General features: G+C 36.1%; 1 protein-coding gene across 1 annotated transcript; it reads left to right on the top strand.

Moving 5' to 3' along the window:
* The first annotated feature begins 5,881 nt into the window (after positions 1–5,881).
* Positions 5,882–9,156, top strand: LOC112702514 (receptor-like cytoplasmic kinase 176). Its single transcript, XM_025753571.3, has 6 exons — positions 5,882–6,436; positions 7,066–7,385; positions 7,476–7,611; positions 7,828–7,970; positions 8,051–8,174; positions 8,575–9,156. The coding sequence occupies exons 1-6, from the start codon at positions 6,385–6,387 to the stop codon at positions 9,006–9,008; spliced, it is 1,209 nt and encodes a 402-aa protein (XP_025609356.1). The 5' UTR covers positions 5,882–6,384; the 3' UTR covers positions 9,009–9,156.
* Positions 9,157–17,205: the final 8,049 nt, after the last annotated feature.

The raw sequence follows: 17,205 nt of genomic DNA, 5'->3' as shown, positions 1-17,205 counted from the left end.
TCTTGCCTTTAAAATTTTAAATTACTCAAACAAATATATCAAGGCATCGAACGGGAGAAAAGTAAATTAAATTTAGCAATTTAATAGTTTAGAGAGCATGTTTTCAATCATTAAGTATACTTAGGAGAAATTCACAAAATTATGCTATTTTAGTGAATAAATGTGAAAAAAGTTGATAAAATCCACCAAATTCAATACAAATATAAACCATAAAATTGTGGTTCATCAACTTTCCCACACTTAAACATTAGCATGTCCTCATGCTAAACTCTTGTAGTTCATCAACTAATATGCAATATGCGTCTACCTACTTGATTAAAAATGAATGAATCTCCAAGAACATATATGAATAAGTAGGGCTAAGATAGTATGATGATTTATGAATTCCACTAATTCAAATATCAAAACGAAGTATAAATATACTTGCAAGACGAAAGCTCGTGAAAGAAAGGAACAAAGGATTGAGCATCGAACCCTCATCGGAAGTGTTTGCACTCTAATCTCTCTAGTGTTTGAGGGTCGATTCTCTCAATTCTCTACTAATCTTTCTTTTTAAGGCTTGCTCTTCTTCTACCAATCAACATATATTCAATGCATGATACACATATCAAGAGGTCTTTTCAAGAGTTGTAATGGGGTTAGGGCTAAATTTAATTTATTTTTCTCCAATTTGATGCCTTGATATGTTTGTTTGAGTGATTTAAAGTTTTGAAGGCAATAATGGCTTGAAAGAAATGAAAAAAAAGCATGCAAAGTGCATAATTCATGAAGAAATGAGGATTTACTGAATTCATGGCGATGCGTATGTGTGTGTCACGCGTACGCGTAAGAGGAAAGTCTGTCAGGCGACGTGTGACCCACGCATATGCGTGAAAAGCATCACGGGAGCCACGTCAAACTTTTTCGTTGGATCTGATGGAGACATTTGGACGGAGGGACTGATCCGTCCAACTTTTAAGGATGTCAAGGACTTAAAAGTATTTTTTAATGGTCAGAGACAAAAATGTTTGTGAAAAAAAAGATTAGGGACCTATTTATCCTTTAAATAGCGTCCAATATTACACCGTGTTTTAAAATAAAACAACTTATGTATGTTTTGTTTATATATCTATGTATTAGATTTGATTTATACAAATGTCAATAAAAAAATATCCTCATTTAAATTTAAATAAAATATCAAAAAAATCAAAACGAATAAGAATAGAAATTAACTTTTATATTTTAGTTCAAATTCTAAAAAATTTACATTTTATAAGCTAATAAATTTAAAATAGAACAATAAATAATTTTTAAAATTTATTAAAAATTATTCTTTGACTTATTAGCATATAAAGAATCATTATTGAGATATTTAATGTTAAAAAATTTAATATAAAATATAGCCTTCTAAGGTGATATAGAGTTAAAACTTGAATTTATTTCTCAAATTACATATTTTATAAATATAATTGGTTATTTTTTAATTATAACTATTTGAAAAAATTCAAGTTTTAACCCCTATATCACTTTGAGTGTTATACTTTATATTAATTTTTCAACATAAAAAATTTCTGTAATAATTCTTTAGATGTTAACGAGTCAAACGATGATTTTAATAAATTTTTAAAAAATCATTTATTGTTCCATTTTAAATTTAGAAGTTTATAAAATTGTAGATTTTTCTATAATTTAAACTAAAGCACAAACATTTAATTTTTATTCTTATTCATTTTGATATTTTATTTGAATCCAGGGTATTTTCTTATTGACAATTAACATTACAGTAATAAATATCAATAATCTGTAAAAATAGTAAACTCAATCAAACTAATTCGATTTACTATATATGTGATGTTCAGTAGTAAATAGAACCAATTAGAATCGACTTACTAAGGAAGCTACATATTCATTATGTTAGAAATTAGAAACAAAAGACTAAACTGAAGAAAGAATTTGTGTATTATTGAGTGTATTCAAGTTGTCTGTTCAAGTTGTCTAGAATAATACAATATAGAAGGGTATTTATAAGGGCTAAGAGAACCGTAATAATAAAAACGTAATATTCTATAATAAATATTCTGATATACTAAATAATTCTAATTGATCATAATTGATCCTAATTATATTCTAACATCCCCCTCAAACTCAAGTGACCACTTGAGTTTGAAACTTATTTAAAACAACGAAATAAAGAAAAAAAAACTACATAAAATGATAAAACGGGTGTAGACAGAACTGGCGGAAAGAAGCACAGATAGAACTGCCGCTAGTCTGAAGGAAGCGCAGACAGAACTGCCGCTAGTTTGAAGGAAGCACAGACGGAACTGTCGCTTGTTCTGAAAGAAGCACAGACAAAATCGCCGCTATAAAGAAGTGCAAACATAACTGCGGAAAGAAATGCAGACGGAACTGCCACAAGGAAACATAGACAAAATGCAGACAGAACTGCCATGAAAAAACGCAGACAAAACTGCCACGAAAGAACGCAGACGGAACTGCCACGAGAGAATGCAAACGGAACTGCTGAAAGAGAGCGAAAACTGTATGATTTCTTCGTGAGAATAAGTAAGCAGTGATAATGGTATTTGATCATTCGAGTAAAAAAAATACAAAAAAGAAAAAATAGGCTAGTCGGTGAGGTAAAAAAGTATCAGAAGAGTGACAAAAAGAAAAGAATAATGGCATAGAAAAAAAATACAAAAGCTACAGTGATTTCACCGCAAGGAAAACAACATATTCTCTTCAAGGAGGATACCATAACTCTGATACCATGTTAGAAACAAGAGACTAAACTGAAGAAAGGATTTGTGTATTATTGAGTGTATTCAAGTTGTCTGGAATAATACAATATAAAAGGGTATTTATAGGGGTTAAGAGAATCGTAATAATAACGACGTAATATTCTATAATAAATATTCTGATATACTAAATAATTCTAATTAATCCTAATTGATTCTAATTATATTCTAACACATTAAATTGAATCTAGTTGTATCGATTTACATTAAATATGAATTCTTCTAGACTAAATCGAATATAATTCATTTGATTTACCATGTATATTTCTAAATCGACATCAATTGATTCAATTTACGTTAAAAAAGTATAAATCAAATTCAATTGTTTTGATTTACATAGAATTATTTAAGACATGCATATACGAAAATTATATATATATAGAAGTGTAATTTTAAGATCGAAATAATTTATTAGTGTGTTTTATCCAAAATATTATAGTTGTATAATATCACTTAATCTGAAAGAAGATAAACGTAATTAAATTTTATATTATCATTTTTAATTAAATATTTTCTTGTATGATACACAAATTAAATCTTTGATTTAAAAGAAATAACCGCAAATAACACACATAGCTTAGCTTATTCTGTTATTTTAATTTTGTAAATTTATGAAAAAATAAATATGTATGTATTTTTTATTTTAATTATACATTTTGGTGGTAATTAATAATTGAAAATAATTTGTCTGAAAAATTGATTATTATAAAAATATTTATTCATCTTGACTACATATAGTAATTAATATCTAACTTTATATATTGATCTAAATTTCTGATTGATGTAATTATAATCCGATGATTATATTAGCTTGAGTATCATCACTAGGCTCTCAATATAATCAAACTTCTAGAACTAATTAACACAACTAATATATGTGATCAACATGTATTAAAAAAATTTGTATATATTTAAGTGAAAACTCATATACAATCGACTTCACGTAAAGTTAATATTTGAGAGTCGTTAAATAATTTAACTGATTTGATAAAATTTTCATCTAATAATTCTCAAATATTAATTTAACATAAAGTCGATTGTACCTGAATTTTCACCAAATATTTAATGAATGATGGTCCAATCTCACGTAAAATGCCATTTTGGACGCCCTAATTAGAACACGAACAAACATGTGTTATTGACTTAAATATTATATTATATTGCTGATTAATATTAGTCAACATCTTAAAGGCATTGAAATTTTGACAACAAATAGTAATTACGATTTACGAGTATTTTTTCTTATATATCTCTGTGAAAAGAAGGTTTGCACTAATTAATTAACTGATTAAAGGTTGTCGCCGTGTATAGTTGTCATTTTCAATTTTTCATTTTTCAAACAGTGGTCAGTGAAGCAAAAAGAGAAGGATAAGCTTGAAAACCATTCATGGATTGGATAATAATAATTATAGATAATAATGAATAATGAATAAAAAATCAAAATTCCAAAGGCAAATATTGAACCCAGCAAAATTATAAAAGTATCGGCGTTTTAATTGACGTACATGTTTAGGTCATAAAAATAACTCAAATTATTATGAAAAGAGCAACAAATAAGAGGACAAGTCTAATTTATGTTTGAAAAGAAAAAAAAAGAAATTCTTTTTCAATAATAAAACCAAAAAATGCCTTTAGAAAACAAGGAAAAGAAGCTAAGAAGATAGATGGACTCATAGAGTCACAAGAAAATTATTTAATTAAAAAAGACGCACAGTTTTTTAAACTAAAATATTTATTAAAATTTTTATAACATAGTACAAAAATAATAAGTGGCAAAGAAAAATAATACAAAAACTTAAGCCTATAGTTTAATATTTAAATTTTTACATCTTTTAAATAGTTTAAATATTAAAATAAATAATTTCATAATATAATACTAAATTTTTTGTAATAAATAAATTAGAGTTGAATATTTTTATTTACAAAAGAAAGAATTATTTTTATATAAAACAAAAACAAAGTGTAAAATAAAAATACCAAACATTTGAGATAAATAATTTTACTATATCTGTAAATCCTAAAATTATGTGTTCCATGCATGGATATTGACATGGATACGGGATACGATATGATATTAGATAGGCAAAAACACAAATTTAACATTTTTACAACTTACAAGACATAAGGACACAATATAATACAAAGTAATCTTTAGATAAATTATAATAATATTTTGGTATTTTATCAATTTTAAAATATAAATTAACTTTTTAATTATTTTAATATCTTTTTTAATTATTTAAAGTATTTAAAATATCTTTTATTGTAGTAATTAATAATATATACTATTTTTAAACTTATTTCAAGAATATATCTTAAGAATAAAATTCGGCATGTTGACACGTGATAGTATTTAGGTGTGTCCGGAAAAGATTTTTTTTTATTAAAATACGGTTGGACACAGAAGACACATATGTCAAACGAGTATCGATAAGTGTCGTATTCGAAATGTGTCCGATACGCGGACACGACAATAAAAAAAGTGTTCGTGCTTCATAAGTTTAATGTCTATCTTCTATTTATCTTTGGTAGAAAAATAAAAAAATAATAAAAAATATTATTTATACACTAAAATTAATCACTAATATAATTATATATAAATATATATATATATAGTTTAATTTATTTATATATATATTTTATACTAATAACTAATTTTAATACTTGATTTTGATGCACCCATTAACGCTTTGTATTTTTAATATAAGAGTGATAGTAGTATTTTTTAACAAGGTGAAAAATTTGTGTATTTTTTATTTATATGGATACCACAAATGGAAGGATCAGATTTGTGGTTTTTAAATTTCTTTTAAAAAAATATAAATCTAAGAATCAGATTTAAGTTTTTTTATTTTAAATTTTTTTGAATATACAAATCTCATCTTCAGATTTATAACATTATAAAATCTGATCTTCAGAATTTTCTACTTCTCTAAATTTAAAGATCCAATTTATTACTTAAAATTAAAAAAAATACATCAATTATCTATAATAATGAATTACATACCATCTCCTTTCATGAAAAAAAAAAAATTAGCCAAAGACATCAACATAGTTGAAAAATAATAGAAATAAGAATATGAATAAGAAGAATTAAAAGAACGAGGGGGGTAGTTTCATCCACTTGCACATAATCTAACAAAGTTAATGGTATGTGTCAGGTCAACCCCGTTGAGGATTTGTCCTTCCATGCCATATTTGTCAAAACTATGAACTTTCCAAGAATCCCATCATAACCATTACAAAAAAGTTGAGTCTTTGGAACTGGAAGGGGAAAAAAAAAAGGCATGTTGTTGCATTGAATGGAATTTGGGGTTGGTTAAATCCGGGTCTGACAGCTAAACCTTCATGTGGAAAATAGTGTTGCTTTCACACTGCATTCTTTTCCATTCTTTTCCTTAACCCTTTTCACGGACCTTAACTTAGTTTTTGTTCTTTTTGTTGTTCACTAGATATTACTTTCATTTTTTTATTTGTTTTCCCACTTCAGATATAGCTTGCTTCTCTTCTTGTTCCTTCACTTGTGTTCTCTCTCTCTCTCTCTCTCTCTCTCTCTCTCTCTCTCTAGTTCATCCCTCTTTGAGTGTTCTTCAATCACTATTCTTTCATGGGTTGCTGCTTCAGTGCAAAGATCAAAGCTGAGAGCCCTCCACGCCATGGTAACTTTTTGCTGTGTTATATATATGTATTGAAAAAAAAACTCTTCTTTTTCTCTTCTCTTCTCTTCTCTTAACACTTTTGTTCTTGAGCTTTGTAGGTTTCTTTGGATTGGGTTTTAAATGCCCCCAACTTGTGTCTTTTTTGTGTGAGTAGAATTTGGGCTATGGTTATGAATTATGGGGTTTTGATTTTTTGTTTGTTTTTTGTTTGTTTGATTGATTGATTTTGAAGTCTCTCTCACAATCATAATCATAACACAAGGAATTAGGAAACTTACTTTGATTGAATATCATGTCCTTGTGTGGTAGTTTTGTCTTGTTCATCAGTTATGTTATGTTGTAATTACATCGAGAATAAATTTAGATAGATTATAAATGAAGCTATAATAATATTGACTTAGGGCACAGGGTTGTGAGGATTTTAATTACTTATTTTGGAAAATATTCAAGATTCTCCCACTGCCTTGAATTCAAACCCTTGGAATTGTTTGAGCCTTTGTATGTTCTTTTAGCAATACAATGTGGTGTTTAATTGGCAGAAAAATCCTTAAAAGCAATGTTTCTTGTTAGAATGCTTATACATATGTAGCCTAAATATTTGGATCCATTTTTTTTTTTTATATGTGCAGGTGTGAGTTCAAAGGATGGTAGCAGAGAAGATGGTTTGAGTGGTTTAAGCAGCAAAGTCTCGACCACTGCTCCTCCGACTCCTCGGTCCGAGGGAGAGATCTTGAAATCCTCGAATTTGAAGAGCTTCACCTTTGCTGAACTTAAAACCGCTACGAGGAACTTTCGTCCGGATAGTGTGGTGGGAGAAGGTGGTTTTGGTTCTGTATTCAAGGGGTGGATTGATGAGCAGACACTTGTACCGGTTAAACCCGGTACTGGAATGGTCATTGCTGTGAAGAGGCATAACCAAGAAGGTGGACAAGGACACAGTGAATGGTTGGTGAGTGTCATTTATTGATTGTTAATGTTTCGTGGCTTTGATCTATCGAAAACGTTAGATTTGCTTAATGGGATGTTTTTTGTGCTGTAGACCGAGATAAATTACCTGGGGCAGCTGCGTCATCCTAATCTTGTGAAACTGGTTGGTTATTGCTTGGAGGATGATCAAAGGCTTTTGGTGTATGAGTTCTTGACCAAGTGTAGTTTGGATAATCACTTATTTAGGAGTAAGTTATTGATTTTCCTTGTGGCATTGCTAGTTTCAAGTTTATTTATTAGGTAACATTGTTTAGTACCTTAGGCTTGTGTTTGATTCTGCTTTTGTAGAATTGGTTTTAGTTGAAATTGACTTTCAAGTAAAGTGATTTTTGACACCAGAGAACATTATCTAAAATGCATGTAACTGATTTGGGGAAATCACACTGATATCATTTTTGCTACAGGGGCTTCTTATGTTGAGCCGCTTCCTTGGAACATTCGGATAAGGGTTGCCCTTGATGCTGCTAAGGGTCTGGAATATCTCCACAGCGACGAAGCAAAAGTGATATTCAGAGACTTCAAAACTTCTAATATATTGCTTGATTCGGTAAGTGAATCTCATTCGTTGATCTTAATGCGGTTTATTGGCTTACCGGCGGTTCTGACACTTGTTTTTGTTCTTGACAGAATTATAATGCGAAACTTTCTGATTTCGGCTTGGCAAAGGATGGACCAGCAGGTGATAAGAGCCATGTCTCTACAAGGGTGATGGGCACATATGGTTATGCTGCACCTGAATACATGGCCACAGGTATCAAACAAATAACAAAGTTTGCATAATGCCTCTTACTCTCTTAGCTTATGTAGTTAGTTATGCTCACTTTAATTTCATTCACATATGATATAGTGTTATATATATGGCCTAGGCTCTTTGACTTTTGGTACCACCTATCATCTCTTCAATAAGGTGAAAACTCGCATGCAGTTGTCTTCATATAAAGTTGATATATGAAAACTGTTAGATGATTTGATAAGTTTGACTAAACTATCTTCTAACGGTTCTCAACTATAAACTTCATATAAAGACAACTGCATGTGAGTGTTCACCCTTCAATAATTAGATTAGGACAACTCTTCTTACAACAATAACTACCCTGAGTTTCGAACTTCAAATACTAATCTTGTTTTTGTAACTTCGTCTTTCTTTGTAGGTCACTTGACCAAGAAGAGTGATGTATACAGCTTCGGAGTCGTTCTCCTAGAAATCATGTCCGGTAAGCGCGCCCTCGACAACAACAGGCCATCCCGGGAGCAGAACTTGATTGAATGGGCCAAACCTTACCTCACCAGCAAGCGCAGGATCTTCCAAGTCATGGATGCTCGAATCGAAGGCCAATACACACTGCGCGAGGTGATGAAACTAGCTAACCTCGCCATCAAATGCCTATCGGTCGAGCCGAGGTTTCGGCCGAAGATGGATGAGGTGGTGAGGACATTGGAGCACCTGCAGGATTCCGACGGAGAGGGATGCTCTAGAGATCAAGATTTGAAAAGGAATGGTCATAGACATAGCTCAGGAAGCAGTGGCACTAAACAACATAGAAGAAAACATGAAACAGTTACAACCACCATGCAAAAAGAATGAGATTAGTTGCCACTACTTATGCTGTTGAGTTTGGTATATCATTAATTAATTAATTAATTAATTATTGTATATGATGATGAACTTAAGCGTATATGATAAATCTGATCGCTGTACAGGTTTTGATTCAGTAATATTATTAATTCCCACATTTCTTTCTCTTTTTACTGAGATCAATTATGTGAAATGAAGTCATATTTACTTACAGATCGGAGGATTGTAAACATTAAAAAATGTAACTACATTTTAAATAGTTTCACCAACTTGTGACTAGGATGTTAGTAGGGGGAGGCTGCGGATGAATATTGTGTCTCATTTTTATTTTTCGCCTTTTCACTTTTTATTGAAATTTCCAAATGTCTGGAATAAGAAATTAATTAAAATTCAACATCATAAAGTGAAAAACAAAAAAGCACTTAGCAGTTAGCACATCATATTTTTTGCTAATTTAAGTTTTAACACAAATTTAGTTTCAAATTAGGGTTAGAGGCTAGCGCTAGTAGTTTAGGGTTAGGTTTAGTTATATATATGAGATGTGAAAGTCAATAAACCTAAAGTAGTAATTATACCTGTTCGGTAGGTTGGGTACTGGACGATTCGTGGAGGTCCTTGGTATGAGTGGGTTCCGCCTGATTCCTGATCGCTAGGCGAGGAACGGGGTAGCTGATGTCACGAGCTCTTCGGATAGAGTGGGGGATGTCACCTGCAAAGACACTCCGACGTTTAAATCAGTGATCTGTGCAGGCGAAAAGGGATTTAGGTGATTTTGTGACGTACCTTGGGGGAGGGGTAGGACCCTCCCCATATATACCCTGTCAGGAGTGGGTCCCGCGAGGGCAGACCCACCTTTCTCGAAACTTCCCAATACAGCTGTAGCGGTAAGCTATAAAGGACGTGTGTCCGGGTCGGTTGTCGAGCGTCTCATGCCCGCCCGTTCGGGTCGGCCAGCATGACGTTTGGGCTGGGCCGTAACAGTGCCCCGAACGCGTCAGCAGTGGCCGTGAATACCGTTGGTGACACGTTATGTTCTCTCTTGTGCGTTGTCGCTTGGCCGGCCACTCGTGAAGAGGACGTGTCCCTTGCGCGCGTGAGTCTGTTCGTTGCTGGGGATAACCTTTCGTCGCCTCGTTCTTCGCATCAGGCATTTAATGCTCGTAATGAGTTATTTCAAAACCCTGCGTGCAAAGACTGTTTTCCCTTGCCTTTCGTGCTTCTTGAGTTATTTTCCTAACTCCCTCCCCAGTCTCACGTTCCATTTCCTCTTTAGTGCCTGGTTCCTTCTACTTCCATTTTCTTCCCTTTGAAATTTTTCCACTGCGATTCCTGCATCTTTGTGCATTTGCTGCATTCTTGTGCTTCCTTTCGGATAGCTGCGATTATCCTGGTAAGCGTTCGTTCCTTACTTTTTGCTCCATGCTTGTTTTAATTTCATTACTTATCGCCTTGTATCCATGATGTCCTTCTGATTTGACTTGCATGTTGGGTGACATTAGTGTTAGGTAGGTGTATTAGGGGGGGTTACCATTCTAGTGCGCTAGTTCTTAAGTTTTTGCTTAGGATTTGCTTCGGCCATACTTGGTTGCAGTTATTGAGTAGGCAAAATGTAGTTTCTGTGCTAGTTCTGACCACCCGACCTTGTAGACTAACTTGAGTGGTGCCCCACTGTAGGTATGGCCCCACGTCACGTTGCACGGGCTTCCGCCTCACGCGCGGCTTACGACCAGTATGCCTGGGTGACTTCCGATGTGAAGGATTCCCCTAACCAAATGAGTATGGAGAAGCTGACCGAGTTTCGTCAAGCGGAGTACTTGTGCGGCGGGACTGACGAGAAATCTAATTACGATGTTTTCGTCCCCGTCTCTCATGAATGGATATACGAACTCAACCTGCACTCCCCCCGAATTGCCGAATGAATTTGGTTCTACAAGGCAATGTTTACCCAATTGAGGGTTCGCCTTCCTTTATCTTCTTTCCAAATGTCGCTCATTAACCGGTGCTCCGTGGCGCCGTCGCAGTTGCATCTGAACAGCTGGGCTTCCATCCGCTACTTCGAGATGGTGTGTGAATATTTAGAGCTGCCAGTGTCCATAGACGTTTTTCTTTATCTCTTCACCCTTACAAATCCTTCTAAGGAAGGGAAGGCAAAAAAGGGGTTCATGTCCTTCAGGTCTGCCCAGGGTCGGAGGATTTTTGGCTTGTTTGAGGACTCCTATTACTGGTTCAAGGACAAGTACTTTAAGGTACACCCAGCCAGAGGTCGCCATCCATTCTGGTTGTCGTTAGAAGGACAGCGTCTCATCCCGACATATTGCGTTTCTTGCGTTATTGTTGCTTTGATTTGCTATGCCGATTTCACGACTGACTGGTTTCACTATTTTGTTGCAGTGGGAATGTCTGCCAAAGTGACCGGTCTTGAAAATTTATTCAATACCTTTCTTGCTGGCGACAGCGACGAGGAACCGACCAATGAAAACCAGGAGGCTCCACCCAAAAATAACGAGCACCAGGCGGTGCCTCCCCCCGATGCTGACGAGGTGTTGGCCCAAAATGCTGACGAAACGCATGTCTCTCCCGTCCAAGATGAGACGGTCGGTACTGGTGAGGACTCGACCTCCAATCCACGATTTGAGGAGGATGAGGTGAGGGTTATAAGAAACCGAAAAAGGAAGAGGTCGTCCTCCAGCCCTGAAGGAGCTCTCACCGTGATGGAGAGAAACTTCGATGCCAGAAACTTTATAGATTCCCAGTTGCTTCCTAGCACGGAGGAATATTTCCATGGCTCCGACCTCCCTGGGCAGGCGAGGTGGATGTACCGTTCCCTCCTTCGTGGCGCCGCCATAGCAAGGAAGGCCAAGTTTGCCCTGTCAAGAATGCAGTCAGTGCAGAGGAAGCTTGATTCCTCTGTTAAGGCCAACAACAACTTTAAGGTGGAAGTTGAAACGCTTTGGGAGTAGCTGTCCAAAGCAGATGAGCCAAGAAAAAATTGAAGACTTCTGATGCGGCCGTTTCCCAGTTAACCGAGCGGGAGTTGACTTTGGAGAGTCAGCTCAACTCTGCACAAGGTCGGGTGGCTGCGTTAGAGAAGGAAAGCGACGAGGCTGTCTCGTCGGCTAAGGCTGCTCAGACTGAGGCTGGCGAATTTAAAAGGAAGTTTAAAGAGGTCGTGAAGCAGGGGAAAAGCACATCCTGATGACCGAAGAGGCTCTTAAAGCCCAAGTGAAGGTGGTGGCTCCTGACTTCGATACGTCGGCGATTGGGGTCTTCAAGACTATTAAGGATGGCAAGATCGTGGACATGCCAAAGAAGTGACCTTCGTAGCTTTGACGTCTTTAGCCTTGTAATTTTATATTTTATGGATCCTATTTTGTAACGTTTGAATTTCTGATGAAATATTAGCCGCTTGGTCGGCTTGTAAGTATTGCGTACTTTTTATGATATTTTGTCGCCGCTTTGTTGGCATTTGGCTATACGATTATGTGTGTTTTATCGCTGTGCTAGTAGTCGGCAGGGCCAGGTCGTGGCTTTTATTGCCATAGCCGTTTTATTGCATTATTTTTTCTGGTTCCCAGGGTGATCAGTCCTGGGGTACCGTGTCGCCGTTCTCGTTTGTAGTATGATGTAAAATAGGAGAAGAAACAGATTTAATCATGAAGTTAAAATTAACCAGAAATTGGATAAATATACATGGTGATGACGAACATTTGATCTTTTTGAGTTTGAAAGGGACCTCGGGGATCACCTTCTTCATGGCCACAACTTCATAGAAGTGGTCTTGATGCACCATTGAGATGAATCTCTCCATCTCCCATGACTCGGAGGTGGAAGCTTTTGCCTTCCCTTTCCTCTTTCTAGAGGTTTCTCCGGCCTTAGATGCCATAAATGGTTATGAAAAAAACAAAAAGCAATGCTTTTACCACACCAAACTTAGAAGGTTTGCTCGTCCTCGAGCAAAAGAAGAAAGAAGATAGTAGAAGAAGAAGAAATAGAGGAGATGGAGGAGGCTTTGTGGTTCGGCCAAGAGGGAGAAGTAGTGTTTAGGTTGTGTGAAAATGAAGGAGTGAAGATGGGTTTATATAGGAGTGGAGAGGGGGTGTATGGTTCGGCCATAATGGGTGGGTTTGGGAGGGAAAGTGGTTTGAATTTGAATGGTGAGGTAGGTGGGATTTTATGAAGGATGGATGTGAGTGGTGAAGAGAATAGTGGGATTTGATAGGTGAGGGGTTTTTGGGGAAGAGGTGTTGAGGTGATTGGTGAATGGGTGAAGAAGAGAGAGAGTGGTGCGGTAGGTGGGGATCCTGTGGGGTCAACAGATCCTGAGGTGTCAAGGAAAATTCATCCCTGCACCAAGTGGCGAGCAAAAAATGCTCTTTTTGCCAATTCTGGCGTTAAACGCCGGGATGGTGCCCATTTCTGGCGTTTAACGCCAGCTTCTTACCCCTTCCTGGCGTTTAACGCCAGTCTGGTGCCCCTTTCTGGCATTAAACGCCCAGAATGGTGCCAGACTAGGCGTTAAACGCCCATTTGCTGCCCTTACTGGCGTTTAAACGCCAGCAAATTTTCCTCCAAGGTGTGCTATTTTTCTTTCTGTTTTTCATTCTGTTTTTGCTTTTTTAATTGATTTTGTGACTTCCCATGATCATCAACCTGTAAAAAACATAAAATAACAAAGGAAAATAGTTAAATATAACATTAGGTTGCCTCCCAACAAGCGCTTCTTTAATGTCAGTAGCTTGACAGTGGGACCTCATGGAGCCTCACAGATATTCAGAGCAATGTTGGAACCTCCCAACACCAAACTTAGAGTTTGAATGTGGGGGTTCAACACCAAACTTAGAAGTTGGTTGTGGCCTCCCAACACCAAACTTAGAGTTTGACTGTGGGGGCTCTGTTTGACTCTGTTTTGAGGGAAGCTCTTCATGCTTCCTCTCCACGGTTACAGAGGGATATCCTTGAGCCTTAAACACAAGGGATTCGTCATTCACTTGAATGATCAATTCTCCTCTGTCAACATCAATCACAGCCTTTGCTGTGGCTAGGAAGGGTCTGCTAAGGATGATGGATTCATCCATGCACTTCCCAGTCTCTAGGACTATGAAATCAGCAGGGATGTAATGGTCTTCAATCTTTACCAGAACATCCTCTACAAGTCCATAAGCTTGTTTTCTTGAATTGTCTGCCATCTCTAGTGAGATTCTTGTAGCTTGCACCTCAAAGATCCCTAGCTTCTCCATTACAGAGAGAGGCATGAGGTTTATGCTTGACCCTAGGTCACACAGAGCCTTCTTAAAGGTCATGGTGCCTATGGTACAAGGTATTGAGAACTTCCCAGGGTCCTGTCTCTTTTGAGGTAATCTCTGCCTAGTCAAGTTATTCAGTTCTTTGGTGAGCAAATGGGGTTCATCCTCCCAAGTCTCATTACCCAATAACTTGTCATTTAGCTTCATGATTGCTCCAAGGTATTTAGCAACTTGCTCTTCAATGACATCTTCATCCTCTTCAGAGGAAGAATACTCATTAGAGCTCATGAATAGCAGAAGTAAATCCAATGGAATCTCTATGGTCTCAGTGTGGGCCTCAGATTCCCATGGTTCCTCATTAGGGAACTCATTGGAGGCCAGTGGACGTCCATTGAGGTCTTCCTCAGTGGCGCTCACTGCCTCTTTCTCCTCTCCAAGTTTGGCCATGTTGATGGCCTTGCACTCTCCTTTTGGATTCTCTTCTGTATTGCTTGGAAGAGTACTAGGAGGGAGTTCAGTAACTTTCTTACTCAGCTGACCCACTTGTGCCTCCAAATTTCTAATGGAGGACCTTATTTCAGTCATGAAACTTTGAGTGGTTTTGATTAGATCAGAGACCATGGTTGCTAAGTCAGAGTGGCTCTGCTTAGAATTCCCTGTTTGTTGCTGAGAAGATGATGGAAAAGGCTTGCCATTGCTAAACCTGTTTCTTCCACCATTATTGTTGTTGAAACCTTGTTGAGGTCTCTGTGGATCCTTCCATGAAAGATTTGGATGATTTCTCCATGAAGGATTATAGGTGTTTTCATAGGGTTCTCCCATGTAATTCACCTCTTCCATTGAAAGGTTCTCAGGATCATAAGCTTCTTCTTCAAATGAAGCGTCCTTAGTACTGCCTGGTGCAGCTTGCATTCCAGACAGACTTTGAGAAATCATATTGACTTGCTGAGTCAATATTTTGTTCTGAGCCAGTATGGCATTCAGAGTATCAATCTCAAGAACTCTTTTCTTCTGATTCGTCCCATTGTTCACAGGATTTCTTTCAGAAGTGTACATGAATTGGTTATTTGCAACCATTTCAATGAGTTCTTGAGCTTCTGCAGGCGTCTTCTTCAGATGAAGAGATCCTCCAGCAGAGCTATCCAATGACATCTTGGACAGTTCAGACAGACCATCATAGAAGATACCTATGATGCTCCATTCAGAAAGCATGTCAGAAGGACACTTTCTGATCAATTGTTTGTATCTTTCCCAAGCTTCATAGAGGGATTTGCCTTCCTTCTGTCTGAAGGTTTGGACTTCCACTCTAAGCTTACTCAATTTTTGAGGTGGAAAGAACTTTGCCAAGAAGGCATTGACTAGCTTTTCCCAAGAGTTCAGGCTTTCTTTAGGTTGTGAATCCAACCATATCCTAGCTCTGTCTCTTACAGCAAAAGGGAATAGCATAAGTCTGTAGACCTCAGGGTCAATTCCATCGGTCTTGACAGTGTCACAGATTTGCAAGAATTCAGCTAAAAAACTGATGAGGATCTTCCAATGGAAGTCCATGGAACTTGCAATTCTGTTGCATTAGAGAAACTAATTGGGGCTTAAGCTCAAAGTTGTTTGCTCCAATGGCAGGGATAGAGATGCTTCTCCCATAGAAGTCCGGAGTAGGTGCAGTAAACTCACCCAGCACCTTCCTTGCATTGTTGGCATTGTTGTTGTTTTCAGCTGCCATGTCTTCTTCTTTGAAGATTTCTGTTAGGTCCTCTACAGAGAGTTGTGCTTTAGCTTCTCTTAGCTTTCGCTTCAAGGTCCTTTCAAGTTCAGGGTCAGCCTCAACAAGAATACCTTTGTCTTTGCTCCTGCTCATATGAAAGAGAAGAGAACAAGAAAATATGGAATCCTCTATGTCACAGTATAGAGATTCCTTGATGTGTCAGAGGAAAAGAAAAATAGAAGGAAGAGGTAGAAGAATTCGAACTTATCAAGAAAGATAGAGTTCGAATTGTGCATTGAGGAGGAGTGTTAGTCCATAAATAGAAGGATGTGAGAAGAGGGAAGGAAATTTTCGAAATTTAAAGTGAATTAATTAAAAAAATTTTTGAAAAAATGGTAATTGATTTTCGAAAACTAAGATTGAGAAAGAAATAAAGTGATTTTTGAAAAAGATTTTGAAATTAGAAATAAAAAAGATATGATTTGAAAACTATTTTGAAAAAGATGTGATTAAAAAGATATGATTGAAAATTTATGGTTTTAAAAAGATTTGATTGAAAAGATATGATTGAAAAACAATTTAAAAAGATTTGATTTTGAAAATTAATGACTTGACTAACAAGAAAAGATATGATTCAAACATTAAACCTTTCTCAACAGAAAAGGCAACATACTTGAAATGTTGAATCAAATCATTAATTGTTAGCAAGTATTTTTGAAAATGAAAAGAAATTGATTTTGAAAATATATGATTGAAAAGATATGATTTGAAAAAGATTTGATTTTGAAAAATTTTGAAAACTTGAAAAAATTCTGCATTAAAAACAAAATCTTTCCTCTTGTGCCATCCTGGCGTTAAACGCCCAGAATGGTATCCATTCTGGCGTTTAACGCCCAAAATGCTACCCTTTTGGGCGTTAAACGCCCAGCCAGGCGCCCTGGCTGGCGTTTAAACGCCAGTTTTCCTTCTTCACTGGGCGTTTTGAATGCCCCAGCTTTTTCTGTGTAATTCCTCTGCTGTATGTTCTGAATCTTCAATTCTCTGTATTATTGACTTGAAAAGACACAAATTAAAATTTTTTTTTTGGATTTTTAATAATGAGGAATAATCAAAATGCAACTAAGATCAAATAAACAATGCATGCAAGACACCAAACTTAGATGTTTGTATACTACTGACACTAACAAATTGAGAATGCATATGAGAAATAACAAAACACTCAAGACAAGAGAATTTAAAGATCAGAGCAATGAAATCATCA

This window comes from Arachis hypogaea, chromosome 7, assembly GCF_003086295.3.
Source record: "Arachis hypogaea cultivar Tifrunner chromosome 7, arahy.Tifrunner.gnm2.J5K5, whole genome shotgun sequence".
NCBI classification, from domain to species: domain Eukaryota; kingdom Viridiplantae; phylum Streptophyta; class Magnoliopsida; order Fabales; family Fabaceae; genus Arachis; species Arachis hypogaea.
Note: the sequence above shows the minus strand (reverse complement) of the source record. Positions and strands in the feature narration are given on the sequence as shown.